Genomic DNA, 19,540 nt, shown 5'->3' with positions numbered 1-19,540 from the left:
GCAATCAATTTAAAAAAAAATCTACTGTGAGAAAAACTTGAAGTTTGAAAAAAAAAAAAAAAAAAAACAAAAAACACAAGAAATAAAACTGCATATTTATTAGAGGGATAGATATTCTTTGTAAAAATACTCAGATGAACATGAGGAAACCCACCCAGTTACCTGCATCATTATCTGTATGCCATAAAAGACAAATTTCCAAGTATTAAGTGACTGTTCCATTGTGTTAGTGGTTTAGTGTCTCTGTGTAGGGATATATAAAAATCAATACACCGTACGTTGTGTGGAGAATGTACAAAAACAGAGGTTTTTTTGGTAACTTAGTTTTTAAGGTGTTCCTTACTGGTTTTTTTTTCCAGACAGCTAGAACTTTAATAGCTTTCATGCAAACCTTTTTTGTCCACGTTGATATATAGACTACTGATAAAAGAGAATATAAGCCTTTAATTATTGGCTCACTTCTCTAGATCTTGCTAGTCACTGGTTTTCCTTGTTTTTTTCTTCGATTTATTTTTTCTTCCCCCTACAGTCTGTGATTGTAAAAAGTGTTGAACGAAATGCCTTAAATATGTATGAGGCACGGAAATGTCTCCTGGGACTTGAAAGTAGTGGAGTCACCATACCATCAAATCCCTCTACTGTCTCATGCCCTGTTGGTCTTTCCTGTCCTGGTTTGGATATCTTGTCCTCAGCAGGACTAGGACTCACTGGACTTGGTATGTTTATTTTTATGTATATGTTTACATGTGTGTATATATGTCTATATACACATTTACGTGTACATATATGTATACATGAACACTTTTGAAACTTAATTCATGTGCACTTTAAAAATATACATATTTAGTCTGTGCGAAACCCAGATGTGTTTTTGCATAAGGACTTGTGTTAAAGCATTAGATTATTCCAAAAGCATCTGGCCTTTCAAGGGCTTGTTGTGGTAAAAACTTCCTCCAAGGCTTTCATAATCAGCAGCATGACTCATCTCTGTAGAATATCATCCGGAAGCTTGCAAACCACTCAGCTGAAAAGGGAAGGAAGGGAAATGCAGGTGATATAGGACACTACTGCTGTGATTTTCAGAGGAATCTTTTTCAAGTTTTTTTTTTTTTCCTTTTGGCAATATTGTGATGTATGAGGTTGCCTTGAATTTGGGTGAGTACTTACGCTTGTCAACTGTAACATGAAAGTGCACGTACCCAACACAACATTTCAATTCCAGTTTAGTTGAGGGTGCACAGGCTATTAATTTAGACCTTATTTATCACTATAAAATTGAGCACAAAAATGCCTAAGTTTCCTATCTTACATCATTTTATAGAAGAAATGCATAGTCCAGACTGCAATAACCACATCATTTTCAAGTTCTGCAAATACCTAATTACCAGAAATATTTTTTAAAAAATGACAGAATTTAGTGTCAAATCTTGACACTGGCTCTTGAAATTCAGTGTTCTCACGTAACTACTTCGTGACCTGCCATTCAGCGGTGCTGTGTACTTCCATGTCAGATGCTTTTCTGAGGGTCACATGGGTACAAGTGGCTGTGCCATTTGACTATGGCTTCTAATGCAGCTCTTGTTACTATTGTTGTCATACCTTGGTATTGTTTGGTCCTTGGTATTGTTTGGTGTTTGTTTAGTTTTGTTTTACCTCTTCATTGCAATCCTGAACTGACCTACGAATGTTCATAGGTGAAGAGCTGGTTTGAGGAAATGCCTTTGAAGGGTGACTTGCCATCAGTATTGAAAAAGCAAGAAGGAGTTAAATAGTTTTTAGTGTGGAAGCAGTGGCTCATCCATATGAGGTTTTCAGAAAAAGGCTATTTGAAATGAAAGTAAGGTTGTGAAGTGCAGTTACTTTCTTGTTTTGCAAATGATGCTTCTGTGAAACAAACTGGCAGAAGCAGTGAAGGAGATACACAAGAATGGCATAGATGAAAAGCAGTCTGTGCAGGTGCTTTGATTCTACTGTAGTTAGTCCAGTAGTTGGACATAAAAGATACTACAGTTCTTCTTATATGTTTCCCAGTTTAAGAATCCTTGTACTTTGTTTTCTGCACCAGGTAAACAGCAGGTTTAATGTTCAAATATGTCTGTGAAATGTATGAGGGTGCTACTTTGTTTTTTTTTGTTGTTTTTGTTTTAATTAGTTCTTAACTTCTAATAATGTTTTTCACTAAATCGTAGCCAAATATTCATATGTGCAACTTTTTGCAGGCCTTTTAGGTCCAACAGCCCTGTCAGTCAACACCTCAACTACTCCAAACTCTCTGTTGAATGCTCTGAATAGCTCTGTGAGTCCCTTACAAAGTCCAAGTTCAGGCACACCTAGCCCCACATTATGGGCAACATCTCTTGCTAACACAAATGCCACAGGTTGGTAGAAGTTATATTACATGAATTGTTCAACAGTAGCTTATAAGAATGACAACTGAAAGTCCACTATTTTTCATTTACTAATGGCCTAGTTCTTAAATTTATATTCACAGAAATTAATAAATATCAAAATTTGAAGCTATAATTTTATACACATTTACAACCTGCTGTTGCATACAATGTTTCGATGTTTTAGGTAAGAAACTGCTAACTCACAAAGTAAAGGTTAGAGCATTTTGGTTTTGGCATGCAATTCTAAAGGCAACTTCTTCAGTAATATGCCAAAGCTATATAAAGATAGACATTTATTTGAAATATAAGGTAAGAATTTTTTAAAATGAGAAAACTAATCACAACATAACCAAAATTTGTTGCAGGTTTCTCTGCTATTCCACACCTAATGATACCATCTACTGCCCAAGCAACTTTAACTAGTATTTTGCTGTCTGGTGTACCTAGTTATAGTCAGAACACTCCATCTCCACCACCAGGTTTGACTCCTGTTGAAGTCCATGTCAACGGCATGCAATCAGAGAGTAAAAAAGGGTCACCTTCTTTAAATGGTCACGTGAAGGTAAGTGACGTGATCTCTGGAGAACCAGATCTGTTTGTAATGAACCTGTTCTAAGAAAGTTAGGGGAAAAAAATAGCTTCATTGGTAGATTCTTAAAGCTACTAAGTTTCTACGTAGAACAGTAGTGTTATAACATCTTTATATTTTTGAAAACATGTCCCATGCTGAAAAATTGGAAATGAAATTTCTCCTGTATCAGAAATGAATCTCTTGCTTTCTTGCACAGACAGAAAAGCAAACTTTGCAATATTTTCTTAAGCGTAAAGCATAAAATCACTTTCATTTTTGACAATCATTTCAGACCTCAAATATCAAGTATGCTGCACTGTCTGCCACATCGCTGGGAGAAAATGTGTTGAGCACAAACCACAGTGATTCGGCAAGACAAACAAGTACTCATAGTGCCTCAGAACAAGTAGCTGCCAAGTCAAATAGTGCAGAAGGTAAGGCTTTGACATTCTGTTCTTTTTTCTTGTAGTGTTTGTACAGCGCACATATAGTTCATGAAACAGAAATGCACAATTAATATAGTTAATTAAATGAACACATGATGCCTGTGCATTGGTTGTGCAGCAATGCTGAAGGAAAATACCTTTTGGATCTCACAAATTTATTGTCAAGGAAAGTAAATTGTGCTAATGGAGCCATGCTGATGATAGAAACACCTTAAGTTAACATAAATACGCTTTTATCATTTTATTTACTCTCCATATTATTTTTATTTATCTAGGGAAACGATCTATAACCATTTTAGTATTTTTTTATAGCAGCCTCAATTCATAGCTTAAACCAGTAGAGAATTTTTTAGCAATATTTTATTTTTTCTCTTCAATGAATGGAAAGAAATAATGCCTTTTGAGAGAGTTATTCTTGCACAAAATTATGTGTAGATCAAACTTGGATGACATCGGCAGACAAAATTAATTTGCTATTTACAATAAAACCTCAGTTTGTTCCTTTAGCTGTTCAAACACAGCATAATGATCTGTTCCTTCATTTATGGAGGGAAGGAAAGCAAGTTTCATTTCAAACTTCTGTGTAGGTTTGTGTAAAGGCCCTGCTTCCCTTTCAAATACTGATCAACAAGGAGATGGTTTTCTTAATGCTTATAGTAATCTGAAGTACTGATTCGAATAAATGGTACGTTGCCCAATTAAGGCAATTAATATTTGCAAAAATACATCCTAAAAGTGTTTGAATATTAAGTGGGGACCTTGTATTCCAGAAAAGATTATATGAGCACCTGACAAGGTTTATTAAAACTGGATACCAAATCAAATTTGTTTGAAATATTCTGATTCTCTTTAAATTTGATATTAACTAATATTACTTGCCTTTTACTTGAATAAATAAAGGAAAATACTTACAAGATACAGTAGACACACTTCAATATTGATGCTTTTTTCTGTGTATCTGAAATTACATTTTTGACTTACCTGAAGCCAAGTTGTTAACTCTGAAGACTAGGTTAATAAGAAGAGCCATTTTTTTAAATAGTTGTAATCACTTTACTAAGCACACCAGAATATAAGAGGATATAAGAGGAGTTCTATTTGACTATTCTCTTTATTGGCCTTATAGGTTGCAATGATGCTTTTGTAGAAGTGGGCATGCCAAGGAGTCCATCACATTCAGCAAATACCAGTGACCTGAAGCAGATGATGAGCTCTTCCAAACAGGCGTGTACGAAGAGGCAAACAGTTGAATTACTGCAAGGCACCAAAAACTCTCACTTACAGTAAGCTGAAAGTGCACATACAGATTATTTGAACTATCTTGTGTTTGTGGATAGATGTTTCAGTCATTAGTTGTTCAAAGAGCTGTCTTAAATTGAACTTGGCTTGTTTACTATGTCCTCCGTTTTGTCTTCTGTTTGTAAACTTCGAATACTTTTTGTACAGGAATTTTTCTCTTTAGTTGTGTCCATGTCTTAAAAAAAAAACTTCCCCACAAAAGGATGGGCATTTTTTTCAGAGGAACTTTGATTAGCTATTTCTAAAGGACATGTTTTTGCACACCACCTTCTTATTGATTACATTGAGAACAATTCTTAATTTCCAGCCATTTTGCTTTTGTGTGTACTTGAGTCTGTTTTCTTCATAGAAAAATGACTTTCAGGACATAACAGCATGTTCCCAATGATTTTTTGGTTTGTTTGTTTGTTTTTAATGACCCAGCAGTGGGAAAGGCCCTTTTGAGTCATAATACATCTTGGCAATACTTGTTTTGTTCTTAATGTGATGTTTTGTGCAATCTACTTTAAGTAGTATTAAGTAGCTTTTGGGAACTGCTTATCATGACTCTTGAGATGCATATTTTCTTTTACCTCATTTATTTACACTGTTAAAGCTGTAATATCTATTTCATTAATTCTGTTCTCATTAGCAGAAATCCTTGGATTTCTAAACTATCAGGCTCAGTTGTTTTTATGTCTTGTTCTTTTTGTTGTGGATTTAGTCTCAACATTTCTTTAGGGTTTTATTCTTCTGGGAGTAATCTTTCAAAGCAGATAGAAGTAATCATGTTTTAAAGTGAGAGTTTACACTTGCTTTAGAGCAGGCATAACATAAGGCTTTTTTTTTTTTTTTTTGGAAGAATTCCAATATGAGGTACATTGGCATGCAGGATCATGACTGTTGAAGTGTAGGACCCACGTTATCTTTCTTAGTTTCCACTTAGATGTAACTCTCTTCCTACTACTGCTAGCTTGTTAGAACTGCTGAGTTGCTGGCCTGAGCAAAGCTAAACAGCATAAAGCCACACTATGTAGGGATTGCATGTAATGATTCCTGACACCAGAAAGCTTCTATCTTACTTGATGATCTCATACTTGGTAATACAGGCAGCAGCAATATGTCTTGTTTCACTGTTGGAGAAAAATTGTACACAGGGAAGGAAAACTGAGACTTAGGGAATATTGGGGAAAATGTTGATATTTGTATGCTACTGGCTTTTGTTGAGTTTTGCTGCCAAACTTCTTGAAGTAAAGCTCAGTTATGACAATTGCATTGAATGTTCACTGGTTGTGAAAAAGAAAGACTGGAGTTAATACTGACTTTGTTCCATAGTACTACAGAGAGGTTGCTCTCAGATGCAGAGTTAAGTGCTTCTGAAAGTCCCATGGCTGACAAAAAGGCTCCTGGAAGTGAGCGGGCAGCAGAGCGAGCAGCAGCTGCCCAGCAGAATTCCGAAAGAGCACGTCTAGCACAGCCATCATATGTAAATATGCAGGTATGTTTCCCAAATAAACCCAAATCTACTGCAAAACTTGGTAATTGCAAAGTGTATGTATTACACGGTGCAAAGGAAATTGGCTAGCAGACTGACTTGCCATTACTGTTTCAGGAATGCATTTCTCTGCAAAATTGTTCATTCTTTCAAGATGTGGGTTTTATTTAGGTTGGCTGGTTTGTTTTCGTGTGCAGAAATTATGTTGGGTCTTGGGAGTTTAGACAAAATGGAATCTCCAGTTGCAGGAAGGTCTGGTGATATACAGGAGGCATCTTTCAATGTGTAATAACAGTAACTTCTGTTGTTTTTACCTTTCCCTTAGTTCTCAGATGAAATCCCAGGGTACCATACATTACAGAAGGAAGAAAATAATCTTATTTTTGTGTTGAAACTGCTATATGATCACTAGCTATGTTTGACATAAAACAGCAAGACCTTTTCAAATAAGTAAATATCATCATTACCTTCCCATAGAATCTTAATGTAGGAGAAATAGTAATCTCTCCAAGTCTTTGTACTCCAAAGAAAGCAAGAAAAAAAAATCAGTTTGGTCTTCAACTTAATGTCTCAAGGGGGGGAGGGAACTATTTTGCTTCTGTTGAGCTTAAATAAAAATTCAGCACAAAAAAACTGTATGGCTAATTAGTCTACTCAAGCATCTTAAATGTGTGTAAAATCTTATTTCATTGCTTTAAGATGAGTGATAAGTTATGAAAACTTGTAAAGTGTTTTTCATAACCAGTGTCAAAACACCTTTTTCATTGTAGCTTCAGGTTTATCTACAGGAGTATTTACTGAAGCAGCTACACTAGTTCTGTCATACAAATATAAAATATACTTTATTTGTAAAACAGTAGTAACAGTTCTTTATCAGTATAGATCTATCAGTGTGGGCATAACTAGACTGCGTTGAGTAATGGGGCAAAACTAAGTTTGGTGTTTTGCATGTTTTGCAGCCCTTTTTCTTATCAGAGGTCTAGTTATTTTAAGTAATGAGTTTCAAGTTTCACGCTAAATAATACATTTTTGTAGTTTTGCATATTTAGACTTGCTAATCTGTAATTCAGAGAAGTAGAAAGAATTTAATCAGTGACATCTAAAGTTCAAATTTTCCATTGTCTTTGGTAGTGAAAACACAAGTTTTTAAATTCTGTCAAAGCTCCCCTGTGTTCCTTTTAGAAAGTGAGTGCATGGAGAGGAACTAAACTTGAAAGAAGGTTATTCGAGATATCTGTGGTACCTAGATTTGCTGTCTCAGATATATATTGCTTCATACTGTTGGGGAATGTTTTAACTGGTAAGAATAGATGATTATGGAAGAGAAACTAGGCTTAAAAAAAAAATAATCTTACAAAACAATTGTTCTGCCCTAAGTTTCTAAATGCTTTTGTAGCCTCATGCAAACAGAAATCAGATAATTATTTAGAAAATTTTATCTATGCTTGAACAAATCTTTATCTACACTTGAATGAGTGCTTTACCTTTACAAGAAACCTTGTTATGTATTCCTTGGCAACTTCTGAAAAACTTTGTTTTGAAAAAGAGCTAAATACTAGAACGACATTTAGTTGGAATGGTAATGAAACTATCTTCTGCATGTTTGATTTTTAGGCATTTGACTATGAACAGAAGAAGCTACTAGCGACCAAAGGTATGTGGATTAACAGTGACTTCTGAAAAGTTTGTTGCTACATTACTGAAATAATTTTCTGAAGGCTCAGTTCTATAATTTGATTTAATCAAATTTCAAGCTGATAGTGAAACGTGTATTTTTTATATTCCAGTTTTTTTAATACCAACATAGTATAAAGTACTCAGTGTAAACAAGTTGCAGAAAGATTCACAGCTGTAATACTTCATCTAAACCAATTTAAATTTTAGGATGTTTGCCATATTGGCAAGGTTACTCCACATTTCAGGAGTAGATTGTTATAAAATTGATAAAGGACATAGCCATGTCTTTGACCCTATTTAAAAAACAAACCAAATACGTTCTTGCCAAAAGAAAAACAGAGGCACTTTGTTTTTGAAACAGATGGGATTCTTTTGGCTTCCTTGCCAGCCCTAAGGGGTTTACCTAACTTTTGACAGAGTAAATTGTCCCCAGGAAGTATAGGATTCAATCTGTGTAGCAACTGGAGGTGTTAAGGATTCGTTCGGTGTGTTGAAGAAGCCTGTGAGCATACATTTCTAGATTATCTGTGTCTTTAAGGTTGAGATTTTCCAGTTTATCTTTACATTTTTTCAGCTATGTTAAAGAAGCCAGTTGTAACAGAAGTGAGAACTCCAACAAATACATGGAGCGGGTTGGGGTTCTCTAAATCTATGCCTGCAGAAACCATCAAAGAACTGAGAAGAGCTAATCATGTATCGTATAAGCCATCTATGACAACTACATATGAGGTATATAAAAAAACTAATGTAATGGAAATTTATTTATATTGAATGATGCAACTTTTTCTTTTGAGAATTCTCTGAAACTTGGTCTCAGATAATATTTTTTAGCTTTCTTTTTAAGGTACTAAGTATTTTTATTCTGAAAAATGTTTCTTAAATAATTAATAATACATATGGAATACATTCAGCCCAACATACAGTTATATCAGCTGTATAAATCATGCTCTAGATATAGAATTCTGCTCCTGTAAAGATATTTGTTTAAAGCAGCTGAAAACTTATGGGACCAAATGACTCAATAATTGTAGACAGACTGGTGGTAGAAATTCTGTAACCTACTTAAAAATAATGTGGTTATACAACATGTAACCTATATAATGTAAATTACTGTGTGGTGAAACAATGTTAGAAAAAGGAATAGTAGCAGCTTATGTTACTTTCTGTTCACAAAGCTGTAGAAGCTTGCTTTATTGGTCTACTTAATTAAAAAAAAAATATTCAACCATGTTTTTTTTAAAAAGTACTTCAGTGTTTCCCCCTTGATATATGAACTTCACATGACATTTGTAATAGATTTGAGTACTTATATTGAGTTTGCAGTAATGACTTGGAGAGAAAAAGTGACAACCAAAATCTGTCATTTTGTTTAACTGACTTTACTGATTCAGCTGGGCTGGGGGTTTTCCCCAAGCTGTGATGCACTGCTAAGTGTCTCTAAGCAGACATAATTTGAAGACCATTTTGTGTTTTAGTCACTTGGAGTTTGCCCATGTACAAACCACAGGCTTAGCTCCTTCCCTTGAAATGTATTATATTAGGACTCCTGTTTCCCTTGTTTGGTATGAGCTATTGTGGAAACATCTGGGGAAAATAAAAATTTTGGATTCCTTGTTATCATGCTTCTATTTAGTAGTCTGCAACGTCATTAGTATCGGAGATCATGCTGCCACCCTTCTTCCCTGCATGTACATTTTTCTTGTGAAACGTGTGGGATGCTCTGAGGAACTAGTCTTTGAACAGACGCAGTATTGGTATTATAGTCTATGGTCTGGAAAGTTAATTTGTAAAGTAAGGTCACTGAATATTTAATCTCCACTGTAATATTTTACTGGGCATTCAGAAACATTGGCCAACATCTTTTTTGCTTTACAACTTTTAGCCGTCACCATGCTCAAACACAATGTAGAAGCTCTATCTTTTTCTTGTTCATTTGTAAGGCTTGGAGTAAATCCATTCCTTTCTTCATTTGTTGGGTCATACTAACCATAGTTCACACCTTCCTGGTTTTGTCAATGACAAGGAGCTTTGGTTTTTCTCCGGTGGTGTCAGTTTTTCTGAGCAGTAGAAAAGATTAACTCCTAAATTGTGTGTGTTTTTTTTTTTAATTAGAATTTGATGGAAATATATAGAACTAAATTATTTACTTCTATCTCTTTTTAGCTCGTGTAAGTGTGCGGTGTCAATATTAATCTTTTTTTGGTATATCCCCACCCAATTTCCTAATTAACTGCAGCTTTTCAGGGAATGTTGCCTTTATTGGAAACACTCTGACTCAGTGGTAATTAGAGTTGATAATTAATACACTACAGGAATGTGAAAATCTTTTTTAAAAAGATGTCAAAAAATTCACAAATGGTTGCAGGTTTGTTGTCATTGTATTGTAGACAATATTACTGTCAAGTACTGTATACTTGATTCACTTCTCTCTGAACAAATGTTCTGTAGTTCTCTTCTCCGTGAAGGGATGCATAGACAGAGTGCTTAATGTCTAGAATTTGTATGGGAATCTGATATCATGGAACTTTTTGGAAAAAAAGTCAGAAATACCAAGCAATTTATTCTGAAGTGTAGTCTCTAAACAGTTTAAAATCCTTAAACCGCATATGTTTTAAGCACACCTGCTGTTTTTGTGTCTGGCTTGCAATTTGACAATTGATCAACTGCCAAAAGGATGTTAGCAAGCACTGAAGCTGTGTTTTTAAACGGGACTGCTTCAAAGAAAACATTTGAATCACAATGAAACTTCTGTTTTCTGCCCAAATGTTCTTTCTGTGGCTTGCAGGGTTCATCAATGTCTCTCTCACGGTCCAACAGTCGGGAGCACCTGGGAAATAGCAGCGAATCTGATAACTGGAGAGATCGTAATGGGCTTGGACCCACAGCTCATGAATTTGTCTCCTCAATTGGCAGCCCCAAGCGGAAACAAAATAAATCAGGTTAATAATTTCCTACGTTCTGATTACTATTTTTATTAAACCAAATGTATATCAATGAATATTGTGAATATATAATTGATATCAATGAATATATATTGCAAGCATATGCAAGGTAGTATAATATGATATACAAGTATTGGTCCGGAAAATCTTTAAGGAATTTCTTTATGCAAAACATTCTTTCTGAAAGCTCTTTGCTGTCTTGGAAGGTTTTTTTTGTTTTGTTTTGTTTTTTCAAGGTGTACAGACTTAAAAGCTTTTTTCTAGACTATCTAGACTACTCTGCTGTCATTGATGCAGCAATAGCCAAATCTTTACTGGGCTATCTGCTAGTGAGTGAAGAATGGAATTTGTGGACAGGAGATGAAAGAAACAGTTATAAGGTGACTGGACAAATTAGTATGCTTACCTTAACATACAAGTTTACTGTGTAAGTTTTTGTTTGTATGGTCATATAGTGGTGTTTAATTTCTGCTTTTTTTTATGCTAGTGGTTCATAACTGCATCAGTAGTATCTTGTAATATTTCACTTTTCCCAATACATAGTCTTGCATAATCTGCCCTGACCATTAGTTTTTGTTGAGGTATGTGTTGTACTGTTTTACTCTGATACAGAGGAAATGAAGGCACTGCCTTTTACAGCCTAAAATGCCAGCCTAGTAATTGCTTCATTTGTCAAACTTAATGTTCACAGTTCTAATACTGAACACTGAATAGTCTGTGTTCTAAAATTCTCCTCCAAAATGGATCTTGCTATCAAATTAACAGTTGGGAGACTTTCTAACTAGTTTGTGCCCAGAAGACAAGAAAACTAGCACAGCACTTGTGTACAGTGGTGTTTTTTATAACTTCCTATTGGCAGTCTTTACTGGAGGCTATTGCAGAAGGCTCTGGGACAGTGGTATTTTTACTTGCGTAGGAAGGTACCGTTTTGCTGTATACTTTCTGGTGTCTGTAAACAAATGAGGGAGAGCTTACAGTGGCCCCATTTACACAAATTCCTGATATAGTTCCAGGCAGTGATCTTATTTTTCTTATGCTGAAAACAAAGAAAAAAAACACTATCTAGTTGTGTACTGTGACATATAGAACATAAAGGATTGTGCAGCTACATTGGTTTTCTTGTTTAAAAACTTCACTCTGGAAATGCTTTTTTAAATATGCTTTTTGGGAATGTAATTTAAAACTTTATAGGGAGCATATTTGCAGTTTTAATCTTCTATAAAACTATTTCATTCTTTTTTAATCTCTATTGTACAATAAATCATGCAGCTACTCCCTGGTCCTCTACCAGGAATTGCTCCAGCATGGTATTCTCCCCATCCAGACCAAAAAGAGCAGGTTGTGATTGTTTGCAATGGTATTTTCCAAAACACCTACTGAAGAAAACAGGAGAGGGCTTAAGGAGAGGGAAAAGCAGTGGCGCATTTCAGGTCTTTCCCCTCTATGAGGTTCTGAAGTGCATCCACATGACTGTTTACATGATGTGACTTTGTGTAGAAAACAAATACCAGAGCTTAAAAAAAATAAAAATAAAATAAAATAAAATTAAAAACACTTTAATTCTGTTCATTTTCAAAGACCACTGAGAAGTATTTTTTTTGCTTTCATTTTTGATGTTAAATAATTTAAATATTTTGGTAATTTAATGATTAATTGAATGCAGCATTGAAGTGACTGAAAATTGCCCATCTCTGTGATGTGACTGAAAAGTGTACTTCTTCCCTTTCAGCTGAACACTATCTCAGTAGCAGTAATTACATGGACTGCATTTCCTCGCTGACAGGAAGCAATGGCTGCAACCTGAACAGCCTCTTCAAGGGATCTGACCTGCCTGAGCTGTTCAGCAAACTTGGTTTGGGCAAATACACAGATGTATTCCAACAGCAAGAGGTCAGTATTCATTTGAAAGACATCTTTGTGTTTGTAGTGTGTTTTTACAACAGTGGTTGTTCCATCTCTTGACCAAAGCTGCTGAGAAGTCTCTTGGTGACAGGATTTTCATGAACAGCTCTAATGAAGCTTTATCATGTCTCTGAATTTCCAGAGAGTGAGCTTGGACATGCGTAGTGTTTCATCCTGCAACTTTGATTTTTATCAGCAGTGAGATCTGCACCAGTTGGTGGTCTCAGATCCGCACCTGAGTGTTTTGTCCTAACAGACCATGCAAAGTGGGTACCTGCACAGACTGCCTTCTTGTTAAGAGGACTGTGCACTTGTTCATAAAGAATAAACTCCAAGAGGACCTTCCATTCATGTTGTACATGAGTTGCTCTGTTGGTGTACCAATGTTCAGCTTGAGATATGCTTCTGGGAGAGGAAAATGGCTTTGCATGCACCGGGGGTATATTCAAGGCTAGACACAAGGCAAGCTTGTACTTCCTCCAGCACTCCAAGTCACTCATGTACATGCGCTCATGGAATCGTCCTGGGTCCGTTGGAGTGTGTTGCTGCCATCTCAGCTCAGGGCAGCTGGATCTGGTGTATTTCCTGCCAGTGCTTCACATCTCTCTAATCTTACTACTTACTACGGGGGAGAATTCTGTTTCTGTGCAACCAAACTGTGTGGCAGGATCAATACTCAATCTGGGGGGAAATAAGTCCAGCTGTGTCTTGATTAATTCTGTGTACAGTCCCTCAGGTTTATCTCTTGTGCTCCTCTGCATGCTCCATAATGTCCATATTATCTAGTCATTAAAACTTTGGTATTATTTTGAGGCCACTCTCGATGCATAACTGGAGATGGCTGTGTTGGTTTCTAACATTACAGATGACTTTTGTTTATGTTTTATTTTATTTTAACCTCAAGAGTCATTGATTAAGTGTGATGGCCACACGGTTAGGCCACAATGAAAAGTAAATTTTCTACCACATTTCCATGAACTGTATTAGTAGCACACACTTTGGTATGTTGTGAAATGCTCAGTGCTTTAATTCAAATACATCACCAGTAGTTGAGCAATTTTCCTCTGGTAACTTTCTGAAATTTGAATTGTCTACCATATCTACCTGGTTGTTTCCAATTACATTATAGCAATTCTGATAAATACTCAATATCAAATGTCATTAGTAGACTTCTGTGGTTTTCAAAAACGGCTTACTTCTTAAATTTCTGTCAGAGAGATAAGGTAGCAAACTGAGAAACTGTGAAGAAGTCATTGGAATGCAGTGATTGCTGTTTACATGCGGAGAACTAGTTGGCAGAAATGTAAAATGCAGTAGGAAAAAAATGAGGCTATCCTGAAGCACTTCTTACAGCTTAATAATTTTGGGGATAAACTTGTTTAATTGGCCTATTCCTTATCACTTTAGATTGATCTGCAGACATTCCTTACTCTTACTGATCAAGATTTGAAAGAGCTAGGAATTACCACTTTTGGTGCCAGAAGAAAAATGCTGCTTGCAATCTCAGGTAAATAAACTACTTCACACGGGTTTTCATTTGTTGATTTCTACTGAACTAGCCCTCATCAGAAAGAACTTAAAACCAGGTTTTATAAAGCTTTCATATTCCCAAGTGTATGTTCAGTTGCATGGTCTGCTTGGAAAGTTGGAGCTTGGTAGAAAGTCTGTTTCACAGCAGATGATTAACTCTGTTTTATTCCCCAGAACTGTGAGTCCCTACAAAATGGATGGGTTTGAATGGAACATATTACTAGTTTTTTTTCCAATTCACTTTAAAAGGTTGTCTCTGTGTACCCTTCTGTACATGAGGGCCAATTACTGTTTCTTCCAGTGTGCTGTACTGTGCCTAGATGTGTTTTCTAATTGTAATAAATCACATGCAATTTTATATTACATACAAATGCCCTGTCTTCACTGTCTTGGCAATGAATTGGAGAAAGTTTTCTTCATGTAGATAGTGCAACATTAGATCATTTTTCCTTCCCTTTTCCTTCCAAAATCTTCTCCTGATGCTGTTAATGAAGGCATATAAAGTGATGGCCTAAAGAGGGTAAAAATACAATGTACTTCGTTTAGTAGCAGTCATGAAAATCTGTAATCTTGGTGATTTGTCTGTCACATCTGGCTTGCTGACAAGAACAGATAAGTGAGGGAAGAAAAAACATTTTGGATGGGCATTTCCTAATACAAACTTAGGGTGTGTATTTGAATGAGAGGTGAGCACCTGTTTTTTTCTAATAAATTCCATAGTAAAATATTGTTTCAATGTTACCACTAAAGAATCGTGCATTGGGAAATGATTGAGTTGCTGATAAATTTTTTTGTCATCTCATAACGTGGTTATGCTGCAAAAAATTCTATGTGCATGTCCCTTCAGAGGACTGCAGCCTTTGAGTCTGGTAGCAGAACCTTTTAAAATTATTTCAGCTATGGCAATTTGATCTAAATTACCACTTTAAAAAAAGTATCAACTCCACCCTGTATCAGTGCAAATTAAGAATTGCAACAAATAGATGCTTGCTTCCCAGTCAGCTTCTATGAAGTCTTACCCTGGCACTCATACTATTCTGATTAAACTGAATGAGTACCTCACTGACATTTTCAGTTGATACTGTTCTGTATCGAAAACATTATTATTGAAATAGAAGTTTTGGGTTGTTTTGATTTAAAAATAAATAAGTTAATTAACATTTATATCTGAGAGTTTTTGTTTTTTTTTTACTTTGTAGAACTGAATAAAAACCGAAGAAAGCTGTTTGACCCAGCAAACATACGTGCCTCATTCCTCGAAGGTGGAGCAAGTGGAAGACTGCCACGTCAGTATCATTCGGACATTGCTAGTGTCAGCGGTCGCTGGTAGCAGTTAAGTTGTGGCTCAGAAAGTCAACTGCAAAGATGGACATAGCAATCCTGTGGACAGCCTTCACTGCACACCACCCTCTGCACTTTGGGAGTTTGGCTATCAAGGACCAAAGCATTTTGTCTGCACAATGCTGTGCCAAAAAAAGAGAAAACACATTCTGTCTGTCTTTCAAAACACCAAATGTGAGTTATGTTTTACTCATGTAGATTGGACAGATTTTGCAATAATAATATAGGGTTCTTTGTTTAGTATTTTATTACCTATAACTATAATGTATGCACTGAATTTTTACTTTGTTGAATGAAGGAAGAATGAAGAGCTGGGATGCCAGAGAGCATAGATTTTGGTTTTATCAAGATGGATTTTTCTGGTACTGCTTAAAATAATTATTGAGGTCTTTCTGCACTTTACATGTTCTGATTTCTTGTCCTGTGGAAATTTTTCTTTCATTTCCATATTGATTTTTTTATTGGCACTAATCAAATTTCTTTCAGATGTTCCTGCATTAAGTCACTTCTCACTCTAATGGTACTAGGAACTGGTTCTTACGCAGATTTCCCTTCTCTCTGTCTCCCCAGTAGCTACCTGAAGAGATTGTTCCAAAATCCAGCCACACAGTAGTGGACCAGTCCTATTATGCTCTCATGAAGCAGTCTAGTACTGCTTGCAATGAAATTTGCTAACTGTAACAGATGCAATGAAAGACCAAAATGGACCTTGCAATATTAACCCTTTGCGGTCATCATATTTAACTGCTGCCTGTTATGCTAAAACTGTTTTTAATGGTTGTCTCAAAGCAAAGGGCTATTTTTAGTATCCTGCCACTAAAGGACACTTATTTATATCAGACTTTTATTTTTAGATCCTATACACCTATGATATGTAACATTAAACTGATCTACTGCAGATTTATGGTAGAGAATGAAAGGCATTCATCAAACTAGAGCTCTGGGCTGTCGGTTTGATTAAATACAACTAATCTAATTTGACAAGACGGCACTGTTGCCATTTAATAAATGACGCATATTACTTACATGACTATGCATGCAGCAAATAAGTGACCAACATGAAATAGGTGTGATAGCATCTGTTTTGTTCAGTTTAGATTTGTAATGGCCAGCTGCAGAAGTCTTTAAAACTCTGGAGATGAACTATTTCTGAAACAAGTTATGTTCAACAGAGTCGATATTATAAGTGGCTAGAGCTAACTATTGCATTCTTATACTGTGAAAGTCCAAATAATTTGGCAATATTATTCTTCTGTCTTTACAGATGTCTTGTTATGGGTTTATGAAGGGTTCTCATGTAATGAAGGAATTCATGAAGTGCCTCTTTCTGCAATGCAATATAAAATTTCCAAGCATTAATTTGTTGAAAAGCTTTCCCATAAGAAATGTTGTGAATTACCTCTACTGTAATGTATTATTTATGTTCAGTGTACAAGACTTTTGAGATGGACATAAACCACTGTCAAGTGCTCTTAACAGAAGGCATTAGAGTAACATTTACAGTAGTTGGTTTTTATGCAAAAATGGGTGAGAAATAGTTTTGACACTTTCCATGGATAATTCTTTTAAGGTGAGAAAACCAAAATGATGTCTAGAGATTTGCACACACAAAGGGAATTTTAAAAAGTTATTACCTGAGGGCATAGATGATCAAGCAATTATATAAAGCCTGTTGTGGCTAGCAAAAAAAATAACTGCTCAGTACTCATTTCAGCCATATCTACTTAATGGTGTATAGCTGGGTGACTTCCACTGTAAATCAAGTAGCAGTTAGCTTCCTTTGGGTTTAAAATCGTACTTCGGATTAGAACGGATAGAACTGCATCTTGCATGCACGCAGTTGTTCACATCAAAATTAACTTGTGTTCAAATGCTGTAGGTAAATATCCACTTATTTGTGAGGTATTTGTGTGTGTGTGTTTGTTACACAGGAAAGAGCAACTTCATGCAAACCCTTGTGGAAGCCACAATTTCTAATTCTATAACTCTTTACACTTACGCTTGCTTCTAAGCACATAGCTCCATTGACATGGACTGATTTATGTGCTTACAAATGAGCTTTCATTTAAATGTTTGCATTTTCAAGACCATTGTTTGAAAATCAAGTTGTTTTCAGTCATGTAGATTCTATAAGACCTTCTACAGAAATACTCAACACTTTGTACGGAACTTTCTGCAACCTCTTCTTGCTTGTTTTGCCTGAACTTAGAAGCATCAAAAAAATCCTTTACACTCTTAAATTTTTAGTCTTTCATAAGTGCATACTATGTATCTAGACAGTACTATATTTGGAAACTGAACTTATTACAGTATTAAGTTGATGTGGTCTTTTGCTGAGCAGTGCTTATTATCATCTACACCAAAGTGAAGAATTTCCCATTAACAACATTATTTTCAATAGGGCTTCACACAAAAAAAAAGAACACACTGGAAAAAAAAAATCTCACTTGTTTTGATTCCACAAAGGGAATATGACAGTACAGCATACCGTATTGTTAGTGTTGTATTATGCACAAATATTTGACTTGCTACATAAAAATGTTAGTTTTAAATCTGTGCCTTAATAGTGACCAGTTATCTGTAAATATAGAGCAGATACAGATTGTATTTTTGTGGGTTGTCCTTTTAGTGATTTTTTTTAAATAAAAGATGAAATTAAAACATTAAAAATGGGAATTTTCAAAACTAATCAATGCTCTGTAAAATAAAGTTATATAACTCCCTTGTATTCTGATTGGTTAATGAAGTATTTTTATTTAGACCCAATTCCAGGGATGCTTGCTTGTTAATAAAATATCAAAAGCAGTATTTCACATAATTGCAACATGTTTCTTTCACATGCTAGTACTCTGTTCTACTGTTCTTTTTGTATCACATGCAATATGTTTGGCTTTTGAATGAGAACACTTCTTTGCTATACGTCATTAAAAAATGCATAAGGGATTAAATTATCTCAGGTTCAATTCAGAGCAGGTGTTAATGGCTTGGCTTACACAGATTTTATTCTTTTGGCTTTCCCATTTTAAGGACTGTTTGGTTTGATTGTTTGTGTTCTTTTGTGATAGTCATTACACTGTCACTTTCAGTGTAAAAAGGAACTCAGTTCTTGAAAAGCAATAGGAATTCTTTATTTGGGATGCTGGCCCTGGAAGCAGTTGAAATCTAGCAAGAGGAACAGCTTTCCCTCTGAGGTAATATGCAGGCAATGTTGCATCCATCTTGTCTGTTTGTTTGAAATGTAGTGAGATGCATTTAATGTTACTTACCTCACACAGTATGTCCAAGCTCTTCATGATTCCAGTCTAATGTGTTTTCTTTGTTAATTATTTTTGAACACACTGCTCTCCACTTACTCAAATTACAGTATTCCTGGATCACCAACCTCTTAAAAATGCTTTCTGCATGTCCCAGTACATATTCAGGAAAATGATGCAAGAACAGGGACGGATCCACCCTTCTCTTGAAGACAAATTAAGTGGGAATTGCAGAGACAGGTGGACCTGCAAATTGAACAGTTCTTCTGATGCCTAAGCAATAATTAACTACAGGGATCTGAAATGAGATGGTTTCATTTGCAGACTGTTTATTTGGGAATTGCTTCTAATGGAACTACTGTATGGCTACAGTTAGCAGAATGGTGAAGATGGTGTGGGAAAGAGGAGGGGCAGTGACGATCCATCAGAGCTAGATGGCCATTCTTGATGCAGTGCGCGGAGTGTTCCTGGCAGCTGGTGTGACAAGGCATGAACAGGATTGCTCCTTGACTGAATAGGCTTTGCTGTTCAGATACCCATCCCTTCTCTCTTCAACCAGTCAGAAGAACCAGTGATCTTCGTTCTGAAGAGGATGTACTAAGAAATGTTGGCTATACACAAGAGAAAACAAATATTTTCCAAGCTGTCTAAAAGTTAACAATGGGACATCCATCCTCACCGCTTGACCCAACTCCAATCAATTGCTTGGTGGAG

At 35.7% G+C, this 19,540-nt stretch overlaps 1 protein-coding gene across 2 annotated transcripts in view; it reads left to right on the top strand.

Annotated features, from left to right (window-relative positions):
* BICC1 (BicC family RNA binding protein 1) overlaps positions 1-18,504 on the top strand; it is a 100,254-nt gene extending 81,750 nt beyond the window's left edge. Inside the window, exons 10-21 of one of the 2 annotated variants that reach the window (XM_035330164.1) lie at positions 530-716; positions 2,220-2,378; positions 2,756-2,952; positions 3,254-3,395; positions 4,534-4,690; positions 6,021-6,183; positions 7,795-7,834; positions 8,432-8,586; positions 10,643-10,796; positions 12,529-12,689; positions 14,109-14,208; positions 15,431-18,504. In XM_035330164.1, coding sequence (XP_035186055.1) covers positions 530-716; positions 2,220-2,378; positions 2,756-2,952; positions 3,254-3,395; positions 4,534-4,690; positions 6,021-6,183; positions 7,795-7,834; positions 8,432-8,586; positions 10,643-10,796; positions 12,529-12,689; positions 14,109-14,208; positions 15,431-15,561 — 1,746 coding nt within the window. In that variant the 3' untranslated portion in view covers positions 15,562-18,504. Of the gene's footprint in view, positions 1-529; positions 717-2,219; positions 2,379-2,755; positions 2,953-3,253; positions 3,396-4,533; positions 4,691-6,020; positions 6,267-6,322; positions 6,797-7,794; positions 7,835-8,431; positions 8,587-10,642; positions 10,797-12,528; positions 12,690-14,108; positions 14,209-15,430 lie in introns of those variants that run through there. The other variant, XM_035330165.1, reaches the window with a different exon arrangement.
* Positions 18,505-19,540: the final 1,036 nt, after the last annotated feature.

This window comes from Oxyura jamaicensis, chromosome 6, assembly GCF_011077185.1.
Source record: "Oxyura jamaicensis isolate SHBP4307 breed ruddy duck chromosome 6, BPBGC_Ojam_1.0, whole genome shotgun sequence".
Classification (NCBI taxonomy): Eukaryota; Metazoa; Chordata; class Aves; order Anseriformes; family Anatidae; genus Oxyura; species Oxyura jamaicensis.
Note: the sequence above shows the minus strand (reverse complement) of the source record. Positions and strands in the feature narration are given on the sequence as shown.